The 23,520-nt window shown below is 47.8% G+C and overlaps 1 protein-coding gene across 1 annotated transcript in view; it reads right to left on the reverse strand.

The window, feature by feature from the left end:
* The window catches only part of RYR3 (ryanodine receptor 3), a 680,585-nt gene that overhangs the window by 566,048 nt on the left and 91,017 nt on the right, over positions 1-23,520 (reverse strand). Inside the window, exons 4-7 of the mRNA XM_066572425.1 lie at positions 22,663-22,737; positions 21,629-21,707; positions 17,339-17,451; positions 16,061-16,166 (exon numbers count right to left, since the gene is read on the reverse strand). Of these exons, the coding sequence (XP_066428522.1) occupies positions 16,061-16,166; positions 17,339-17,451; positions 21,629-21,707; positions 22,663-22,737 (373 nt within the window). The remainder of the gene's footprint in view (positions 1-16,060; positions 16,167-17,338; positions 17,452-21,628; positions 21,708-22,662; positions 22,738-23,520) is intronic.

The following is a 23,520-nucleotide window of genomic DNA, read 5'->3' on the forward strand; positions in this document are numbered from 1 at the left end:
TCATGGATTGAAGAGTCCCTCTCTGCCGTGGGGATGGGAAAGAATTTCTCAACTCTTGACTTAGTCAGTGGATATTCGCAAGTGCCCATTGCAGAGAAAGACAAAGCCAAGACCGTGTTTATTTTACCAATGGGACTATAGGAGTTCAACCATATGCTGTTTGGGCTCACCAACAGGCCTGGTACTTTTCAGCGGCTCATACAAAAGTGCCTTGAGGATCTCAAATTTGAAGCTACTCTTATCTCCCTGGATGATATCATTCTATACTCCACAGGTCATATCCAGAGCAACCTGTGAATAAAACTTCTGAAGTTCCAGGAGAGGGTAACATTTTTTAGCGCTACAGAAACAAAATCCAAAGCAAAACCACATCGCAAACCTCAATAACTTTGATTAGTATTAGAGATGAGCGAGCACCAAAATGCTCGGGTGCTCGTTACTCGGGACGAACTTTTCGCGATGCTCGAGGGTTCGCTTCGAGTAACGAACCCCATTGAAGTCAATGGGCGACCCGAGCATTTTTGTATTTCGCCGATGCTCGCTAAGGTTTCCTTGTGTGAAAATCTGGGCAATTCAAGAAAGTGATGGGAACGACACAGCAACGGATAGGGCAGGCGAGGGGCTACATGTTGGGCTGCATCTCAAGTTCACAGGTCCCACTATTAAGCCACAATAGCGGCAAGAGTGGGCCCCCCCCTCCCAAAAACTTTTACTTCTGAAAAGCCTTCATTAGCATGGCATACCTTTGCTAAGCACCACACTACCTCCAACAAAGCACAATCACTGCCTGCATGACACTCCGCTGCCACTTCTCCTGGGTTACATGCTGCCCAACCGCCCCCCCTCCCCCCCACAGCGCACACCAAAGTGTCCCTGCGCAGCCTTCAGCTGCCCTCATGCCACACCACCCTCATGTCTATTTAGAAGTGCGTCTGCCATGACGAGGAACCGCAGGCACACACTGCAGAGGGTTGGCACGGCTAGGCAGCGACCCTCCTTAAAAGGGGCGGGGCGATAGCCCACAATGCTGTACAGAAGCAATGAGAAATAGAATCCTGTGCCACCGCCATCAGGAGCTGCACACGTGGGCATAGCAATGGGGAACCTATGTGCCACACACTATTCATTCTGTCAAGGTGTCTCTGCATGCCCCAGTCAGACCGGGCTTTTTAATTCATAGACACAGGCATGTCCAACTCCCTATTGTGAAGTCCCTGTCGACCGACAGCATGGGTGGCTCCCTGGAACCCACCGGCGATACACAAAAATATCCCATTGCATTGCCCAACACAGCTGAGGTAGTAATGTCGTGCTTAATGCAGGTGGGCTTCGGCCCACACTGCATGCCCCAGTCAGACTGGGGTTCTTTACAAGTGGACACATGTAGGTTAAACTCCGTGTGCACCTACAGCATGGGTGGCTCCCTGGAACCCACCGGCGATACACAAAAATTTCCCATTGCATTGCCCAACACAGCTGAGGTAGTAATGTCGTGCTTAATGCAGGTGGGCTTCGGCCCACACTGCATGCCCCAGTCTGACTAGGGTTCTTTACAAGTGGAAACAGATGCATTTATAATTCCCTGTGGACCCACAGCATGGGTGGGTGCCAGGAAGCCACCGGCGGTACATAGAAATATCCCATTGCATTGCCCAACACAGCTGAGGTAGTAATGTCGTGCTTAATGCAGGTGGGCTTCGGCCCACACTGCATGCCCCAGTCTGACTGGGGTTCTTTACAACTGGAAACAGATGCATTTATAATTCCCTGTGGACCCACAGCATGGGTGGGTGCCAGGAAGCCACCGGCGGTACATAGAAATATCCCATTGCATTGCCCAACACAGCTGAGGTAGTAATGTCGTGCTTAATGCAGGTGGGCTTCGGCCCACACTGCATGCCCCAGTCTGACTGGGGTTCTTTACAAGTGGAAACAGATGCATTTATAATTCCCTGTGGACCCACAGCATGGGTGGGTGCCAGGAAGCCACAGGCGGTACATAGAAATATCCCATTGCATTGCCCAACACAGCTGAGGTAGTAATGTCGTGCTTAATGCAGGTGGGCTTCGGCCCACACTGCATGCCCCAGTCAGACTGGGGTTCTTTACAAGTGGAAACAGATGCATTTATAATTCCCTGTGGACCCACAGCATGGGTGGGTGCCAGGAAGCCACCGGCGGTACATAGAAATATCCCATTGCATTGCCCAACACAGCTGAGGTAGTAATGTCATGCTTAATGCAGGTGGGCTCCGGCCAACACTGCATGCCCCAGTCAGACTGGTAATATGTACCTTAACAGTAACCGCGTTGGTGGTAATGTGGTGGTGACTGCGGACCTAGTAGCGCGGTTTTATTTTGTTGGTTTTCGGAATGTGGCCAGGATTAAGTGGGCCGTGGCGGGGGATGTTTTGGAGGCACTACGTGTCCTCTCCACGTGTCCGTGGTTATATGCACCTTAACAGTAACAGCGTTGGTGGGAAATGGCCACGCCGCCATCATGTCTTTGGGAAGCCTCTGTTTCCACACCCCAGAGACATACCATTAGCAGCGGTATAGGCAGAGCCCAGAATTAGTAACATTTCAGCCGTAGCATTAGCGACAGGCCCCACTAACATATCACTAGCAGCATTATAGGGGGAGCACAGTCTTAGTTCCATTTCAGTAATAGTAGCAGCCTACACAGGCCCCAGTAACAATTCCGAAGCAGCAGTATAGTGGGAGCGCAGTCTTCGTTCCATTTCAGTAATAGTAGCAGCCTACACAGGCCCCAGGAACAATTCCGAAGCAGCAGTATAGGAGGAGCATAGTCTTAGTTCCATTTAAGTCATTGTAGCAGCCTACACAGGTCCCAGGAACAATTCCCAAGCAGCAGTATAGGAGGAGCATAGTCTTAGTTCCATTTAAGTCATTGTAGCAGCCTACACAGGCCCCAGGAACAATTCCGAAGCAGCAGTATAGTGGGAGCGCAGTCTTAGTTCCATTTCAGTAGCTGCAGTATAGCCAAGGCCCAAGTTACATTTATGTAGCTAAAGTGTAGGCCAACCACACACACACTTCTGTACCATGAGTGCAGGCGAAGAACATACAAATTGCTATGATTACACTGTAGGTGAGGGCCCCAAAACATTGGTGTACCAACAGTACTAATGTACCTCAGTAAAAATTGGCCATGCCCAACCAAGATGGCAGGTGAAACCCATTAATCGCTTTGGTTAATGTGGCTTAAGTGGTAACTAGGCCTGGAGGCAGCCCAGTTTAACGAAAAATTGGTTCAAGTTAAAGTTTCAACGCTTTTAAGAGCATTGAAACATATAAAAATTGTTTAGAAAAATTAGATGAGTGAGCCTTGTGGCCCTAAGTAAAACTGCCCGTTCAGCGTGATTACGTGAGGTTTCAGGAGGAGGAGCAGGAGGAGGAGGAATATTAGACACAGATTGATGAAGCAGAAATGTCCCCGTTTTGGATGGTGAGAAAGAACGTAGCTTCCATCCGCGGGTGCAGCCTACGTATTGCTTACGTATCGCTGCTGTCCGCTGGTGGAGAAGAGAAGTCTGGGGAAATCCAGGCTTTGTTCATCTTGATGAGTGTTAGCCTGTCGGCACTGTCGGTTGACACGCGGGTACGCTTATCTGTGATGATTCCCCCAGCCGCACTAAACACCCTTTCCGACAAGACGCTAGCCGCAGGACAAGCAAGCACCTCCAGGGCATACAGCGCTAGTTCAGGCCACGTGTCCAGCTTCGACACCCAGTAGTTGTAGGTGGCAGAGGCGTCACGGAGGACGGTCGTGCGATCGGCTACGTACTCCCTCACCATCCTTTTACAGTTCTCCCGCCGACTCAGCCTTGACTGGGGAGCGGTGACACAGTCTTGCTGGGGAGCCATAAAGCTGTCCAGGCCCTTAAAGACTGTTGCACTGCCTGGGCTGTACATGCTGCTCGATCTCCGCACCTCCCCTGCTACCTGGCCCTCGGAACTGCGCCTTCTGCCACTAGCGCTGTCGGATGGGAATTTTACCATCAGCTTGTCCGCCAGGGTCCTGTGGTATAGCAACACTCTCGAACCCCTTTCCTCTTCGGGAATGAGAGTGGGAAGGTTCTCCTTATAGCGTGGGTCGAGCAGTGTGTACACCCAGTAATCCGTAGTGGCCAGAATGCGTGTAACGCGAGGGTCACTTCATCCTAACATGAAGTCAGCCATGTGTGCCAGGGTACCTGTACGCAACACATGGCTGTCCGCACTAGGAAGATCACTTTCAGGATCCTCCTCCTCCTCCTCCTCCTCAGGCCATACACGCTGAAATGATGACAGGCAAGCAGCATGGGTACCGTCAGCAGTGCGCCAAGCTGTCTCTTCCCCCTCCTCCTCATCCTCCTCATGCTCCTCCTCCTCCTCCTGAACGCGCTGAGATATAGACAGGAGGGTGCTCTGACTATCCAGCGACATACTGTCTTCCCCCGGCTCTGTTTCCGAGCGCAAAGTGGCTGCCTTTATGGTTTGCAGGGAACTTCTCAAGATGCATAGCAGAGGAATGGTGACGCTAATGATTGCAGCATCGCCGCTCACCACCTGGGTAGACTGCTCAAAGTTTCGAAGGACCTGGCAGATGTCTGCCAACCAGGCCCACTCTTCTGAAAAGAATTGAGGAGGCTGACTCCCACTGCGCCGCCCATGTTGGAGTTGGTATTCCACTATAGCTCTACGCTGCTCATAGAGCCTAGCCAACATGTGGAGCATAGAGTTCCACCGTGTGGGCACGTCGCACAGCAGTCGGTGCACTGGCAGATTAAACCGATGTTGCAGGGTGCGCAGGGTGGCAGCGTCCGTGTGGGACTTGCAGAAATGTGCGCAGAGCCGGCGCACCTTTCCGAGCAGGTCTGACAAGCGTGGGTAGCTTTTCAGAAAGCGCTGAACCACCAAATTGAAGACGTGGGCCAGGCATGGCACGTGCGTGAGGCTGCCGAGCTGCAGAGCCGCCACCAGGTTACGGCCGTTGTCACACACAACCATGCCCGGTTGGAGGCTCAGCGGCGCAAGCCAACGGTCGGTCTGCTCTGTTAGACCCCGCAGCAGTTCGTGGGCCGTGTGCCTCTTCTCTCCTAAGCTGAGTAGTTTCAGCACGGCCTGCTGACCCTTGCCCACCGCTGTGCTGCCACGCCGCGCGACACCGACTGCTGGCGACGTCCTGCTGCTGCTGACACATCTACATTGCGAGACAGAGGTTGAGGAGGAGGAGGAGGAGGAGGAGGGTGCTTTAGTGGAGGAAGCATACACCGCCGAACATACCACCACCGAGCTGGGGCCCGCAATTCTGGGGGTGGGTAGGACATGAGCGGTCCCAGGCTCTGACTCGGTCCCAGCCTCCACTAAATTCACCCAATGTGCCGTCAGGGAGATGTAGTGGCCCTGCCCGCCTGTGCTTGTCCACGTGTCCGTAGTTAAGTGGACCTTGCCACTAACCGCATTGGTGAGGGCGCGTACAATGTTGCGGGAGACGTTGTCATGCAGGGCTGGGACGGCACATCGGGAAAAGTAGTGGCGACTGGGAACTGAGTAGCGCGGGGCCGCCGCCGCCATCATAGCTTTGAAAGCCTCCGTTTCCACAACCCTATATGGCAGCATCTCAAGGCTGATAAATTTGGCTATGTGGACGGTTAACGATTGAGCGTGCGGGTGCGTGGCGGCGTACTTGCGCTTGCGCTCCAACACTTGCGCTAGCGACGGCTGGACTGTGCGGTGCGAGACATTGGTGGATGGGGCCGAGGACAGCGGAGGTGAGGGTGTGGGTGCAGGCCAGGAGACGGTAGTGCCTGTGTCCTGAGAGGGGGGTTGGATCTCAGTGGCAGGTTGGGGCACAGGGGGAGAGGCAGCGGTGCAAACCGGAGGCGGTGAACGGCCTTCGTCCCACCTTGTGGGGTGCTTGGCCATCATATGTCTGCGCATGCTGGTGGTGGTGAGGCTGTTGGTGGTGGCTCCCCGGCTGATCTTGGCGCGACAAAGGTTGCACACCACTGTTCGTCGGTCGTCAGGCGTCTCTGTGAAAAACTGCCAGACCTTAGAGCACCTCAGCCTCTGCAGGGTGGCATGGCGCGAGGGTGCGCTTTGGGAAACAGTTGGTGGATTATTCGGTCTGGCCCTGCCTCCACCCCTGGCCACCGCACTGCCTCTTGCAACCTGCCCTGCTGCTGCCCTTGCCTGCCCCTCTGAAGACCTGTCCTGAGTAGGCGTTGCACACCAGGTGGGGTCAGTCACCTCATCGTCCTGCTGCTCTTCCTCCGAATCCTCTGTGCGCTCCTCCCTCGGACTTACTGCCCTTACTACTACCTCACTGCAAGACAACTGTGTCTCATCGTCATCGTCCTCCTCACCCACTGAAAGGTCTTGAGACAGTTGCCGGAAGTCCCCAGCCTCATCCCCCGGACCCCGGGAACTTTCCAATGGTTGTGCATCAGTGACGATAAACTCCTCTGGTGGGAGAGGAACCACTGCTGCCCAATCTGAGCAGGGGCCCGAGAACAGTTCCTGGGAGTCTTCCCGCTCCTGAGCATGTGTCATTGTAGTGGAGTGAGGAGGCTGGGAGTAAGGAGGAGCAGCAGACAGAGGATTTGGATTTGCAGCACTGGACGGCGCAGAACTCTGGGTGGATGACAGCTTGCTCGAAGCACTTTCTGCCATCCACGACAGGACCTGCTCACACTGCTCATTTTCTAATAAAGGTCTCCCGCGTGGACCCATTAATTGGGCGATGAATGTGGGGACGCCAGAAACGTGCCTCTCTCCTAATCGCGCAGCAGTCGGCTGCGACACACCTGGATCAGGAGCTTGGCCTGTGCCCACACCCTGACTTGGGCCTACGCGTCCTCGGCCGCGTCCACGTCCTCTAGGCCGACCCCTACCCCTCAGCATGCTGTATTACCAGTGATTTCCAAGCCAGGAAAGAAATTGGCGCAAGCCTGCAGCCAAAATAGAATTTTTTCCCTTGTTTTTCAAAGGACAAGCCACACTGCGTGTATTCAATGAATACTACTAAGTTTAATAACTGTGTTGTGGCCCTGCAAATGTGTCACAGAACTGCAGTGATGCAAAGTTATTCGCTCCAGCAGATCAGGGATTTCCCATGCAGGAAAGAAATTGGCGCAAGCCTGCAGCCAAAATAGAATTTTTTCCCTTGTTTTTCAAAGGACAAGCCACACTGCGTGTATTCAATGAATACTACTAAGTTTAATAACTGTGTTGTTGCCCTGCAAATGTGTCAGAGAACTGCAGTGATGCAAAGTTATTCGCTCCAGCAGATCAGGGATTTCCCATGCAGGAAAGAAATTGGCGCAAGCCTGCAGCCAAAATAGAATTTTTTCCCTTGTTTTTCAAAGGACAAGCCACACTGCGTGTATTCAATGAATACTACTAAGTTTAATAACTGTGTTGTGGCCCTGCAAATGTGTCAGAGAACTGCAGTGATGCAAAGTTATTCGCTACAGCAGATCAGGGATTTCCCATGCAGGAAAAAAATTGGCGCAAGCCTGCAGTAAAACGTAGCTGGCTGCGTCTGATTTTTTTTAACGTTCTGCACGCAGCACACACGTACCCAGAGCCCTGAGAACTGTCAGAGGCAGGCGAAATAGAATTTTTTCCCTTGTTTTTCAAAGGAAAAGCCACACTGCGTCTATTCAATGAATAATGTATGTCTTCTGGCCCTGCCTACACAATTCTATCCCTGTAGTATTAATGCCGGGTGCAATGGTCTGCACAGCCGGTTTTGAGAAAAAAAAAAAAAAAATGCAACACTGCTAACAGCAGCCTGGACAGTACTGCACACGGATAGATGTGGCCCTAGAAAGGATCGTTGGGGTTCTTGAAGCCTACACTCACTGATTACACTCTCCCTGCCTAACCACCACTTCTGTCCCTATTGCAGGGCGCAATGCTCTGCAGATCCAATTTTGAAAAAAAAAAAATACAGTGCTAACACAGTACTGCACACTATTAGATGTGGCCCTGAGAAGGACCGTTGGGGTTCTTGAAGCCTACACTAACTCCTAACGCTCTCCCTACAGCAGCTTCAGCACGATACCACTGTCCCTCAGCTAACTCACAAGGCATCTGAGCCGAGCCGCGGGAGGGGCCGATTTTTATACTCGGGTGACATCTGATCGCCCCAGCCACTCACAGCAGGGGGGTGGTATAGGGCTTGAACATCACAGGGGGAAGTTGTAATGCCTTCCCTGTCTTTCAATTGGCCAGAAAAGCGCGCTAACGTCTCAGAGAGGAAACTGAAAGTAACCGGAACACCGCGTGGTACTCGTTACGAGTAACGAGCATCCCGAACACCCTAATATTCGCACGAATATCAAGCTCGGACGAGTACGTTCGCTCATCTCTAATTAGTATTGATTTGACAGCAACTTTGTGTAACTGGAATAGCCCTTTAATTTTCAACATGTTATAAAAACAAACCACACAATTCATGCCAGAAGCAAATAAAATATAGATAAATAAATACATAAAAAGCACATAAGAGCAATTAAATAAAATTCATTATTGTAAGAATCATGTACCGGCTACAAGCCAAATGAATGTCTCCGGAATAAATCCCATAGAATCCTCAAAGATACACAAACAGTATAAATTTAGTTAGCAGCCTCCAGTACTGTCTAGTCATGACTGATCACTTCTTAAAAATTAATATATCAGTGACTGCCACTTGAGACCAAACAGCTGAATGCGCTGCACAAGCCATCTCACAAGATTTCATCAGTCTATGGATGCTCAAAGCATATATACTCGCATCAAGGGGCTTGCTTCCAAGGGAAGGTCATGGAGGAGCTGCACAAATTGTGCAGAACTGAGAAGTCCCACACTACTCTGTATCACCCCTAGAGCAACGGGGCATGTGAGTATTTTAACCGGACCCCGCAGCAAATGATATGTACGCTACCCAAGCTTGTTTGGAACTATGACAACCGAGTCCACCCCACCATAGGCTACACCCCTTATACACTGCTCTTTGGGTAGGCTAGCGGAAAAAATGTAGAATTGAATCTAGAGCAACCTGAAGATATCATTGAACGGTCCACCACCTCTTGAGTAAATGTACATCAGCACTGACTGTAGACAATTTAGAGACTGAGGGCGAGCACCCACTGGCGTTTTTTTACCTGCGTTTTGCGTTTTTCCTGCACAGGCATAGAGATAACATGTGTTCCTGTCCACTGGCGTTTTTTTTGCGTTGCGTTTGCGTTTTTAACATAGGAACTGTCAGTTGCATATGTGTCCTTATTTTTCTCCATGGAAATTAATGGCAAAGCCGCGAAAACGCCGCGAAAAACGCGGGACACGCGGCGAAAACGCTGCGTTTTTTTCCCGCAGGAAACGCAAACGCCAGTGGGTGCTCGCCCTAACAGTATAGTGTCTACAACAGACATCGCTATATGAGGGCTTGACTTCAACTATCTGGATATAAACTGGGAAACTGAAAGCTGCAGATCTCATAAAGGAAATGAGTTTTTGTCAATTACTAAAGATAATGAAAATGGAGGTGTAGGTCAGGGGGGTAAATTGGGAAAGAGTGACCATAATATAAAACATTTCCACTTGCCTTTCAATAGGTAGTTTTATTGGGGAGCTACAAAAATACTGAACTTTAGGAAGGCACCATACAGATGCCCTTAACCTTACTGATTAGGACAATGTACTCAGAAATAAGAGCTGACATATATGGGGCAGAGAGGCCTTTTGGGTCTCCTCTTCACAGTCCACGTGCATTCAACAATATGTGAATACTAGAGATGAGCGAACGTACTCGTCCGAGCTTGATACTCGTTCGAGTATTAGCGTGTTCGAGATGCTTGTTACTAGAGGCGAGTACCACGCGATGTTCGAGTTACTTTCACTTTCATCTCTGAGACGTTAGCGCGCTTTTCTGGCCAATAGAAAGACAGGGAAGGCATTACAACTTCCCCCTGCGACGTTCAAGCCCTATACCACCCCCCTGCAGTGAGTGGCTGGCGAGATCAGGTGTCACCCGAGTATATAAATCGGCCCCTCGCGCGGCTCGCCACAGATGCATTCTGACAGAGATCAGGGAAAGTGCTGCTGGTGCCGGAGCTGCTATAGGGAGAGCGTTAGGAGTTATTTTAGGCTTCAAGAACCCCAACGGTCCTTCTTAGGGCCACATCTGACCGTGTGCAGTACTGTTGAGGCTGCTTTTAGCAGTGTTGCACAATTTTTTTTTTGTATATCGGCCGTGCAGAGCATTGCGTCCGCAGTCTGCAGTCATTGTACAGAGTATAGGGCCAGTACTGGTGAGGCAGGGAAAGAGATATTCAGACTATATAGGCAGTGGGCTTTTTCCAAAAAATTGATCGCCGTCATCCCGCCAGAGGGAAACAGTATACATAATATTATACGCTGCCTACAGTATCTATCTGCTGGGAGTAGTAGTCGTAATTAATACGCAGCTAAGCGTTACAGCAGGCTTGCGCAAAATTGTTTCCTGGATCTGCTGTCTCTGTTACATGATCGCCGTCATCCCGTCAGAGGGAAACAGTATACATAATATTATACGCTGCCTACAGTATCTATCTGCTGGGGGTAGTAGTCGTAATTAATACGCAGCTAAGCGTTACAGCAGGCTTGCGCAAAATTGTTTCCTGGATCTGCTGTCTCTGTTACATGATCCCCGTCATCCCGCCAGAGGGAAACAGTATACATAATATTATACGCTGCCTACAGTATCTGTCTGCTGTATCAGCTCAGCATTTTAAAAAAATAGAAGCAAAATACTTAAGGCCTACTACTGGCCTTTGGCCACTTGACTGCTTCTGCGCTGTGAATTCCACTAGCTCAGTCATACGCACCTACGTCTCACTACAGGCGTGCGTAAAATTGTTTCCTGGCTCTGCTGTGCGTTCCGTAAGGGAAGTCAGCCTCCAACCACAGGCCAATAAGCGGCACATTTAATTACAGCGTTCTGTTTCTGCACTACTGGTAATACACCATGCTGAGGGGTAGGGGTAGGCCTAGAGGACGTGGACGCGGGCGAGGACGCGGAGGCCCAAGTCAGGGTGTGGGCACAGGCCTAGCTCCTGATCCAGGTGTATCGCAGCCGACTGCTGCGGGATTAGGAGAGAGGCACGTTTCTGGCGTCCCCACATTCATCTCACAATTAATGGGTCCACGAGGTAGACCTTTATTAGAAAATGAGCAGTGTGAGCAGGTCCTGTCGTGGATGGCAGAAAGTGCATCCAGCAATCTATCGACCACCCAGAGTTCTGCGCCGTCCACTGCTGCAACTCTGAATCCTCTGGCTGCTGCTCCTCCTTCCTCCCAGCCTCCTCACTCCATTACAATGACACATTCTGAGGAGCAGGCAGACTCCCAGGAACTGTTCCCGGGCCCCTGCCCAGAATGGCCAGCAATGGTTCCTCTCCCACCGGAGGAGTTTGTCGTGACCGATGCCCAACCTTTGGAAAGTTCCCGGGGTCCGGGGGATGAGGCTGGGGACTTCCGGCAACTGTCTCAAGAGCTTTCAGTGGGTGAGGAGGATGATGACGATCAGACACAGTTGTCTATCACTCAGGTAGTAGTAATTGCAGTAAGTCCGAGGGAGAAGCGCACAGAGGATTCGGAGGAAGAGCAGCAGGACGATGAGGTGACTGACCCCACCTGGTTTGCTACGCCTACTGAGGACAGGTCTTCAGAGGGGGAGGCAAGTGCAGCAGCAGGGCAGGTTGGAAGAGGCAGTGAGGTGGCCAGGGGTAGAGGCCGGGCCAGACTGAATAATCCACCAACTGTTTCCCAAAGCGCCCCCTCGCGCCATGCCACCCTGCAGAGGCCGAGGTGCTCAAAGGTCTGGCAGTTTTTCACTGAGAGTGCAGACGACCGACGAACAGTGGTGTGCAACCTTTGTCGCGCCAAGATCAGCCGGGGAGCCACCACCACCAGCCTCACCACCACCAGCATGCGCAGACATATGATGGCCAAGCACCCCACAAGGTGGGACGAAGGCCATTCACCGCCTCCGGTTTGCACCGCTGCCTCTCCCCCTGTGCCCCAACCTGCCACTGAGATCCAACCCCCCTCTCAGGACACAGGCACTGCCGTCTCCTGGCCTGCACCCACACCCTCACCTCCGCTGTGCTCGGCCCCATCCACCAATGTCTCTCAGCGCACCGTCCAGCCGTCGCTAGCGCAAGTGTTTGAGCGCAAGCGCAAGTACGCTGCCACGCACCCGCATGCTCAAGCGTTAAACGTGCACATAGCCAAATTTATCAGCCTTGAGATGCTGCCGTATAGGGTTGTGGAAACGGAGGCTTTCAAAGGTATGATGGCGGCGGCGGCCCCGCGCTACTCAGTTCCCAGTCGCCACTACTTTCCCGATCTGCCGTCCAAGCCCTGCACGACCATGTCTCCCGCAACATTGTACGCGCCTTCACCAACGCGGTTACTGCCAAGGTCCACTTAACAACGGACACGTGGACAAGCACAGGCGGGCAGGGCCACTATATCTCCCTGAAGTCAGAGCCTGGGACCACTCACGTCCTACCCACCCCCAGAATTGCGGGCCCCAGCTCGGTGGTGGTATCTGCGGCGGTGTATGCTTCCTCCACTAAACCACCCTCCTCCTCCTACGCAACCTCTGTCTCGCAATCAAGATGTGTCAGCAGCAGCACGTCGCCACCAGTCGGTGTCGCGCGGCGTGGCAGCACAGCGGTGCGCAAGCCGGCTCTGCGCACATTTCCGCAAGTCCCACACGGACGCTGCCACCCTGCGCACCCTGCAACATCGTTTCATCTACCAGTGCACCGACTGCTGTGCGACGTGCCCACACAGTGGAACTCTATGCTCCACATGTTGGCCAGGCTCTATGAGCAGCTTAGAGCTGTAGTGGAATACCAACTCCAACATGGGCGGCGCAGTGGGAGTCAGCCTCCTGAACTCTTTACAGAAGAGTGGGCCTGGTTGGCAGACATCTGCCAGGTCCTTGGAAACTTTGAGGAGTCTACCCAGATGGTGAGCGGCGATGCTGCAATCATTAGCGTCACCATTCCCCTGCTATGCCTCTTGAGAAGTTCCCTGCAAAGCATAAAGGCAGACGCTTTGCGCTCGGAAACAGAGGCGGGGGAAGACAGTATGTCGCTGGATAGTCAGAGCACCCTCCTGTCTATATCTCAGCGTGTTGAGGAGGAGGAGGAGGAGCATGAGGAGGATGAGGAAGAGGGGGAAGAGACAGCTTGGCCCAATGCTGAGGGTACCCATGCTGCTTGCCTGTCATCCTTTCAGCGTGTATGGCCAGAGGAGGAGGAGGATCCTGAAAGTGATCTTCCTAGTGCGGACAGCTATGTGTTGCGTACAGGTACCCTGGCACACATGGCTGACTTCATGTTAGGATGCCTTTCTCGTGACCCTCGCGTTACACGCATTCTGGCCACTACGGATTACTGGGTGTACACACTGCTCGACCCACGGTATAAGGAGAACCTTTCCACTCTCATACCCGCAGAGAAAAGGGGTTCGAGAGTGATGCTATACCACAGGACCCTGGCGGACAAACTGATGGTAAAATTCCCATCCGACAGCGTTAGTGGGCGAAGGCACAGTTCCGAGGGCCAGGTAGCAGGGGAGGCGCGGAGATCAGGCAGCATGTACAGCACAGGCAGGGGAACACTCTCTAAGGCCTTTGACAGCTTTCTGGCTCCCCAGCAAGACTGTGTCACCGCTCCCCAGTCAAGGCTGAGTCGGCGGGAGCACTGTAAAAGGATGGTGAGGGAGTACGTAGCCGATCGCACGACCGTCCTCCGTGACGCCTCTGCCCCCTACAACTACTGGCTGTCGAAGCTGGACACGTGGCCTGAACTCGCGCTGTATGCCCTGGAGGTGCTTGCTTGTCCTGCGGCTAGCGTCTTGTCAGAGAGGGTGTTTAGTGCGGCTGGGGGAATCATCACAGATAAGCGTACCCGCCTGTCAACCGACAGTGCCGACAGGCTTACACTCATCAAGATGAACAAAGCCTGGATTTCCCCAGACTTCTCTTCTCCACCAGCGGACAGCAGCGATACCTAAACAATACGTAGGCTGCACCCGCGGATGGAAGCATTGTTCTCTATCACCATCAAAAACGTGGACCTTTTAGCTTCATCAATCTGTGTATAATATTCATCCTCCTCCTCCTGCTCCTCCTCCTGAAACCTGACGTAATCACGCCGAACGGGCAATTTTTCTTAGGCCCACAAGGCTCAGTCATATAATTTTTGTAAACAATTTTTATACGCTTCAATGCTCATTAAAGCGTTGAAACTTGCACCTGAACCAATTTTTATTTTAACTGGGCTGTCTCCAGGCCTAGTTACAAATTAAGCCACATTAACCAAAGCGATTAATGGGTTTCACCTGCCCTCTTGGTTGGGCATGGGCAATTTTTCTGAGGTACATTAGTACTGTTGGTACACCAATTTTTTGGGGCCCTCGCCTACAGTGTAATCCAATTAATTTTTTGCCCACCTGCATTAAAGCTGCTGGGCACTGCAATGGGATATATTTATGTACCGCCGGTGGGTTCCAGGGAGCCACCCATGCTGTGGGTCCACAGGGAGTTGTAACTGCATGTGTCTACTTCTAAAGAACCCCAGTCTGACTGGGGCATGCAGTGTGGGCCGAAGCCCACCTGCATTTGATCGGACGTTACCTCAGCTGAGATGAGCACTGCAATGGGATATATTTATGTACAGCTGGTGGCTTCCTGGCACCCACCCATGCTGTCGGTCCACACGGAGTTGTAACTGCATGTGTCCACTTCTAAAGAACTCCAGTCAGACTGGGGCATGCAGTGTGGGCCGAAGCCCACCTGCATTTAACATGACATTACCTCAGCTGTGATGGGCAATGCAATGGGATATATTTATGTACCGCCGGTGGGTTCCAGGGAGCCACCCATGCTGTGGGTGCACACGGAATTCCCATTGCGGAGTTGTACCTGCCTGTGACTATTTATAAAAAAACGCGGTCTGACTGGAGCATGCAGACACCTTGACAGAATGAATAGTGTGTGTCACATAGGTTCCCCATTGCTATGCCCACGTGTGCAGCTCCAGATGGAGGTGGCACAGGATTGGATTTCTCATTGCTTCTGTACAGCATTGTGGGCTATCGCCCCGCCCCCTTTTAAAGAGGGTCGCTGCCTAACCGTGCCAACCCTCTGCAGTGTGTGCCTGCGGTTCCTCCTCATGGCAGACGCACTTATAAATAGACATGAGGGTGGTGTGGCATGAGGGCAGCTGAAGGCTGCGCAGGGACACTTTGGTGTGCGCTGTGGACACTGCGTCGGGCGGGGAGGGGGGGGGGGATTTGGCAGCATGTAACCCAGGAGAAGTGGCAGCGGAGTGTCATGCAGGCAGTGATTGTGCTTTGTTGGAGGTAGTGTGGTGCTTAGCTAAGGTGTGCATTGCTAATGAGGGCTTTTCAGAAGTAAAAGCTGTTGGGAGGGGGGGGCACTCTTGCCGCTATTGTGGCTTAATAGTGGGACCTGGGAACTTGAGATGCAGCCCAACATGTAGCCCCTCGCCTGCCCTATCCGTTGCTGTGTCATTCCCATCCCTTTCTTGAATTGCCCAGATTTTCACAAATGGAAACCTTAGCGAGCACCGGCGATATACAAAAATGCTCGAGTCGCCCATTGACTTCAATAGGGGTCGTTACTCGAAACGAACCCTCGAGCATCGCGATAATTTTGTCCCGAGTAACGAGCACCCGAGCATTTTGGTGCTCGCTCATCTCTAGTGAATACCTATATAGCTATGCCCCCGAATTTACTGTTTACAATACTAAATTTACCATATGGGAATGTCGTCACACAAATTAAAATTTTACTTATAGTTCTGTAGAATATTGTGAACATTAGAAGCAGACAAGTCCCAAGACACCCAATACAGGTTAAGTATATAAAAAGTTTACTAATGATGTGAATGTGCACATTTCTATCTGCACAACTATACATAGATCTCAGGAATAGATGCCATAGTGCCGAGGTAACGATGAACACCACTATAGTAGAAGGACTCACCTTCTTCCACACTGCTCCCAGAGCATGTTGGATGGACGTTCCAGAGGGTCTGCATAAAAGAGGCATCCACCTGGATATTGCTCATACCATTGGATATGGATAGATGCTGTCAGGCAAAGTTGAGATAACATTATGCTGTAGTACAATATTATTAAATATTTTACTGATTATTACATTTATTACTGATACTAACATATGTAAGACTATCTTGTTTTAGACTGGAGCCATATAGTGACTTTTAGTTGTGCTCAAATCCACAATTAAAATTTATTTTGTGATTTAAGAAAGAGCTGGACGTGATTTAAAGTCGATAGGATAGGGTTTAAATGTCTGATTGGCGGTGGCCAAACCTCTGGGATCCCCAGTGATCCTAAGATAGGGCTCTTTCGCACGAACGTGTGGTGACAGAGTATTACCCATGAGGGTTCTGCGCACGTAATACGCTGCGCTAATGTGCCATAGGCTCCTATGTTTTTGCTCACACATATTGTGCAAAATACACGTGCAATAAGGATCACAGCATGTCCTATCTTGGCGCATATTGCGCACATATACGCCAAGACGGTGCATGGTGATTGGGGGCACACAGGTACGTAATGTCATTGTATACTTGCTGCCTGCCGCATGACTGTCTCATGTGGGTATCATGCAGAGAATTACGCTTGTGTAGAGCGACCCATATGTGCACCCTGAATGCCACATGTGAAGGGAGCGATGGTGCGCACGTGTGACCACTATTCCATTAACTTCAATGGGATAGAGAAAGATTGATCTTTCTCGATTCCACCTAATAACATGTCTCAGGATCACTGAGGATCCCAGCGGTCAGAACCCTACTGATCAGACATTTATACCCTATTCAATGGATAAATAGAAAAATCCCTTTTAGTGAAAATCAATGTTTTGTTGGTTATTTTCATGTCCATATTAGGTCAATAAATCTGCTGCAAAGGTATTCCCTTAAAACCAAAGTGATAATTCTAGCCATTATAGTAAATTGATACGCAGTATACACAAACATGCACTCCATGTATCACTGCTGAGGAATAACAACTTAATGTTTTAATAAATATATGTTTTAAGTCACATATTTATAATCTGAAGAATGACAGAAAAATCCATAAATTAAAAGGTCTGTAGTGTATAAGCGTATTTATACCATGAAGTGCAATATACTAAATTATTATTACTTATAGTGTATAAAGTGACCTCTTATGTGTACATATTGAGAGGCAGGCAAACAATATAGCAGATTTCACACAAATATCAAACACTTACTAGATATCTTTCAGAGGACACACTGACTAAAATCAGATCATCCCCAATGCGAACTTTCTCTCCTTCTGATCTTTGCTTAGATGCAGGATGTATCGTCCACCAGCAAGCTTCTCCTACAAATAAAGAACCATATATCCCACCAATATAATGTGAAAACAACACTCAGCAAAGCTGAGTAAACACGTATCCCGATATACACATACACATATATATATATATATATATATATATATATATATATATATACACATATGTATAGTGAAGGAGTAAATACATTCAGAAGAGCATTATGATACAGAACTGTGTAAATCCTAACAAGCTTGTGCATAGACATGGCTCTATTTTACTCTCTACAATATCCCAATGCATGTCTATTACTGGAGACATATAGCTTGTCTTCCAGGACATCAATCACTGTGACAAACAAGGCACTTGTAACTAATAACCACCTTATCACTGAAAAGGCCTGAAACTAAAATGTAACCTTTATTAATAGAAAAGTTAAAATATCACCCTTTATTGTTAGGGCGGTTATTGACCCAGACAGACACACAATGACAAACAAACAATTAATGAGTAGAGCAAGCTGTTACTGAGATATCCAGCGATGCTGGCCCACGGGTATCCAAGGATCAATTTGCTTTCACTACGTGAAAAAGGTAAGTATTGGCTAGCAAGCCAAGAGAGGTTTGTGACAACTTATTTTGGAACCCACTGTGCCCATATGAGGACCACTAAGTGGATGACCAAAGTGCCAGCCAGGGCCCTTAGCCTATATATCTAGGATCATATATCTTGACTTGGTGAATTGCAAGATAGAAGGATTGGACCACAGAGCACACAGTTGGTATAGGGCATATAACCACTGTGGTAGATAGAGGGTTAACTGCTGACTGCGTGCTCGGCTATATTGCCGGTAATACTGTGCTTAATGAAACCTCCCAAAAAAACACCAATTGTATCCGTGAGGTACAGTATCGCTACAGATTGCTCCTCAATAAAGATAATGGTCCATCAAGACCCAAACACTATTTGTGGGTCCAGAACATATGTTGGTCTATCAACAAACTTAAAATTACACGACACTAGGACGCAATGAGGTATGAATAATTTAAGTGTCATGCGTATTTAATAAGGCTAGTCTATGACAATGCTAAGACTTGCTTTTTGCACTGATGCTAAACCCTGATGTCGGTTATAGCAGTCATATAACGATTGCTGTACATGAGGTCAATCACAGCAACTACAACCGTCTAAACGTCGACGCGTTTCCACGGTGCAACTATTTGAGTATAGCACCGCTTTATCAGGACAAGAATAAGACGTATGCTATATTTGTTGTTTGATGACTACTATGATAGAACACTGCAGGCGAAAGCTTAATGCGCTATAACGCCTATGGATGAGTTGTTCGTTAGTTAGAAGAAGTGCCAGGAGGGCTGATAGAAGATTGTATTACTGAAACAACTGAACGGCTAAGCTCAACTGCATTCACGATAGTAGCCGCTAACTTAGATAAATACAGAGCCCCTAACACACAGCACTTCAGTTTGACAGACCGGCTGGGCACAGTGGGCACAGTGGGTTCCAAAATAAGTTGTCACAAACCTCTCTTGGCTTGCTATCCAATACTTACCTTTTTCACGTAGTGAAAGCAAATTGATCCTTGGATACCGGTGGGCCAGCATCGCTGGATATCTCAGTAACAGCTTGCTCTACTCATTAATTGTTTGTTTGTCATTGTGTGTCTGTCTGGGTCAATAACCCCCCTAACAATAAAGGGTGATATTTTAACTTTTCTATTAATAAAGGTTACATTTTAGTTTCAGGCCTTTTCAGTGATAAGGTGGTCTTCCAGGACATCAGTCACATTACACATACTCTTCCCAGACATGAACTGCTGAAAAATGCTTTATGATTTAAAAGCTATGTCCACCTGCACAACCATATCTTTTATTGCTCCAATGCATCCAAAGTTAAAAATGAAGCAACTTTGCAAACATTTTTCTGTAAAAATATCCTACCCTTTAGTGTCTACAGCTGTTATGCAGACCTATGTGTCTCCATGGTAACAGACTACAAAAAAAGTAATCTGTAGTCTGATCCTGCAGTCACACTGCTTTCCATCTATTCCATACATCTTTCTGACCTAACAACCTACCTAATGGCCCTTTTACATTATCACTCAGAGTTATTTAAATTCCTGTACTCCCGCAATAATTGTCCCATGTAAACGCATGCAGCTACTGAATAAGAATCGTTCAGTTTCTGCATGCAGAAAAACGAATGACGCATTGTTCTGTGTAAACGCTCCCCAGCCCGCTTCACCTCCAGTTCCGACAGCACTGTGTGTGATGCCAGCGATACTCGCTTCTATGTAACAGCACAGGAGCGAGCATCAATGGGACAAGCTGTTGGACAGCATTTGCCCAACAGCTTATCCTGTGTAAAAGGACCATAAGATGAGCTAGCAAGAAGCAAGTAAAAGGCAGTATGATAAAAAGGATCTGACAGAAGATGGACTGAAAAAAAATTTGGCTATGTAGTTGTACACTACTGCTTATTAATTTCAATACACGACCCTAATTGTTGATTTTTCAGAATTGAATTAAAGAAGCTTGTGATGCATATAGATTTATTTAGGCAAAGGAACATGTTTTACACTCATACACATTGTTTAGAAATGAATTGTGCTTTGATTTCCTTTAATTTTTCTCTCAAAGTATTCACCCTTAGCAATGATCACAAAGGCGGGGCATTCTATCAATCAACTTGTCTAAAGTTTTGATTACAAACAACTTCTCTGATAGTAAATCCCAAAGGTGATTGTGGCTTGTAACTTGCACATCTTGAACACTCCTGTCCAGATGGAGTTTAATTGGATTGTAATTGGGACTCTGGGGGGCCAAACCTGTTGTCCTTCTGTTGACTGAACACACTTTTGCAGAGACATGAGGTGTGTATTGGGTTGTTATCTTGCTGTAGTGTGAAAGCACAACCCATAAGACAGGTGCTTGGAGGGATGGCATGGCGCACCAGGATGTTGTAGTAGCACCTAGAGTCCATGGCTCCATCTATCCTTAGTAAGTCACCAACCGAACCACCTCTGAAACATCCGCAGACCATAATGGAAGCTCCTCCATGCTTGACTGTGGCTGTTTGCAAGCAGGAAGCGTGTGCTCACCTGTTGCAGGAAAAACTAACTTTACCTCTTGGACCCAAACACCTCAAATTTTGATTCCTTTGTGAACAGAACCTTCATCCACTGACTAGTAGTCCAGCTCCTGTGATTTGTAGCCCAGAACACACAAACCAATAAATTTGTCTTTTCTTTTTGTGGTCATTTAAGGCTATCCAGGTCATGGGCAATCATGTACACTCTTGCTTTTGGCATATTTCTTCAGGTTATACTACATGCCACCAAGAGAAACCTTCTCCAGGCAAGTCATTTTGCACAAACAGAAGGTGGACTCATGCCTGTGCGAAACACATGTATCACGGTAATTCTTTACATAGAAATTGACAAATCTAGGGGGTGTATTGAAATAAATGAGCAGCAGTGTACATCCTCTTTAAAGCTTTCAACTTATACAGGCTGCATGGTGACAACAGAGAACTGCATATAGCATCAGAAAGAAGGACTTGGTTATAGTTCTGGACCGATTATAAAAAGGTTATACGAATTCACTTTGTTTGTTCTGCTGTAAAATCAAACCTAAAACTTTACTGATATTAAAGGGAAGCTATCATGTTTTGGTGCTTATAGGACAGTGGGATAGGGAACATAGAGTCCAGGGGTGGCATTTTTATACTTACACAGCTCCATCTTCCCTTGCTGTCACTCCGGGAGGCTGGCGCTCAGTCTATGACCGCGACTATTTTCTTCAGTCTGCGTGCACACTTCCATAGGGAACAGTGCACTGACTGAAGAGAAAAGTCACAGTCACAGACCGAGCGCCAACTTCCAAGAGCAAGGGAATGAGGAGCCAAATAAGTATAAAAAGTACATGCCTGGACTCCCTGTTCCCTTTCCTATTATGCCCATAACTTACTTTATGGTGCTTCAAGGTTATGACACGTTCCCTTTAAGCATTATCTATTGACTAAAAATGCAGATCAGTCTCTGTCTAATGATGAAAGTGATAATCAGAAAGAGAATTGACCCATGTGTTTAAGGAAATTGTAAAACTCGTTTGACCTTTTCCCACATCTTCCCATGTGAGCTGGAACAGGGTTTATAGGAGATCATCAACAATGACACCTTAATCCTAACTGAAGCGGATAGATTACCTGTTGCAGTATCTTGAAGTCCAACATCAAAAGCAAGTTTATCTGTAAGGGATCTGGACGTTGTCAGACATGTCAAGTACTGTAAAGTAGATTGAGATCAGATAATATAAATCACTAATATCAAATATATAATAATAACCAATTAGAAAAACTACAAACAACTACAGAACTGCTGCATAAACTGCAGATCTTTTAGCAACCTGCAAATTCAAGGTATCAGAAATGCTCCTAGCCTGGTCTGTTACAATTATAATACTCTTGTAACAAAGAGTAACTGCATTATACTTTACTTAGACTTGTTATATATGCTATTCCCTAGTATAGTCTCCTAAGAAGAGGCATAGCAATGCTGAACTTGACATTCATCACTTTAGTACTACAAGGTTTGTTCATAGTGATGAGCAAACATTTGAAAAGTTTGCTTTGGCGGTTCACTGAACTTTTGGAAAAAGTTCAGTTCTGTCCAAAGTAGTTCAAACCAAACTGGAAGTTAACCAAAACTCTGAGAGTGTTATACACCAATGTCCAAGGCTATTGAGCAAACCAAACCAGTAGAACTCTATTTCAGAGAGAGCTTTGCTAAATTCTCAGTTCGGGTTCATGCACAACTGAGCTTCTAGCAAAGTTCAACCTGAAACAGAGTTTTTCTACTGGTTCGGCTTACTCAACTTTATGTGTGCATTAAGATACCTATCTGAGTTATAATGCAGTAGTATACCTGGATTTTACATGCAGTACTGCATAAAACTGTTTGGATATCATGAATTAGTGCCTGCATTGGTGCCTTAGGCATATGGAAATCAGAGAGAGAGGATTCCTGTTTGGAAATCCCTTCTATGAGGAGTTCATGCGCTAGCAGATATTACCCAGCAACACCTGGAATAGCTTTCAGAATACAATATGTTAGTAATGATTGCTAAAATATAATAAATTATATAACACACAGAATATAAATATGACCAATGTGTCTCCAGTCAATACACATCGATTGTCAATCATGAGCCTACCATTGACCTCAATATCTCGATACTTACCATACCACTGAATGAATGTCGCAGTAAGATCGCATGGCCATAGAGTAATGTTCTATGTCCACCTCCTTGCGATGCCTGTAGTAATAGAGAAAAACAATTATCGAACTGATAGAAGAATAAGTCGATGGAAATCGAAGGATGCATGTCCCGGGATGACCTTGATACACTCTATGGATGATATATGAGAGAGAGAAATATTTCATATGTATAATGACAGTTAAACCTCTATATGATGTTGTATGGAAAGATCTATAGTTGCATTTCTCTGAGTAGTTTAGATTATACATATGAATTAAATTACATCATTTCACTGGAATAACATGAAATGCATACACACCCAATAAGACATGCTGTAGACTTGGGACAACAGGCTACATATCAAGTACAGCAAGCAAGCAGAACAAATAAGACAAATAACACAACATAATGATGTTAAAAGTGAATGTCTCCATTCGGTCTTTTAACAATCCAGGTAGTTTTAGGTTTCTAGTTAGGACTTTTAGTTGTCATCATGAACTGATCAGCTTGATATGTAGCGAGAGGATGCATTCTGGGTCAGTCATGGGTTCAGTTCTATTCTAATTTGTCTTACCTTCCTTGTAAACTTCTTGGAAGCATTTAAAGACAATAAAAATTAATAAAGCATCCAAGGAAGAAAAGTACTAATTACTATCAGATTTCTTTAGCTATTCTGTAGGATCAAATCATCGCTAGTCCTCTGGCAACTCAACATAAGCTGACCATGTTCACACAGGGTACCAGTGTTCAGCTATGAGAGGAGATTGTTTTCTCTATTCTATTAGCCCTTTCTGATACATGGTTACTTGAAAGAAAACAGCTTATCTTACAAACAGAACA

The sequence above is a fragment of the Eleutherodactylus coqui genome, chromosome 6 (genome assembly GCF_035609145.1).
Source record: "Eleutherodactylus coqui strain aEleCoq1 chromosome 6, aEleCoq1.hap1, whole genome shotgun sequence".
NCBI classification, from domain to species: domain Eukaryota; kingdom Metazoa; phylum Chordata; class Amphibia; order Anura; family Eleutherodactylidae; genus Eleutherodactylus; species Eleutherodactylus coqui.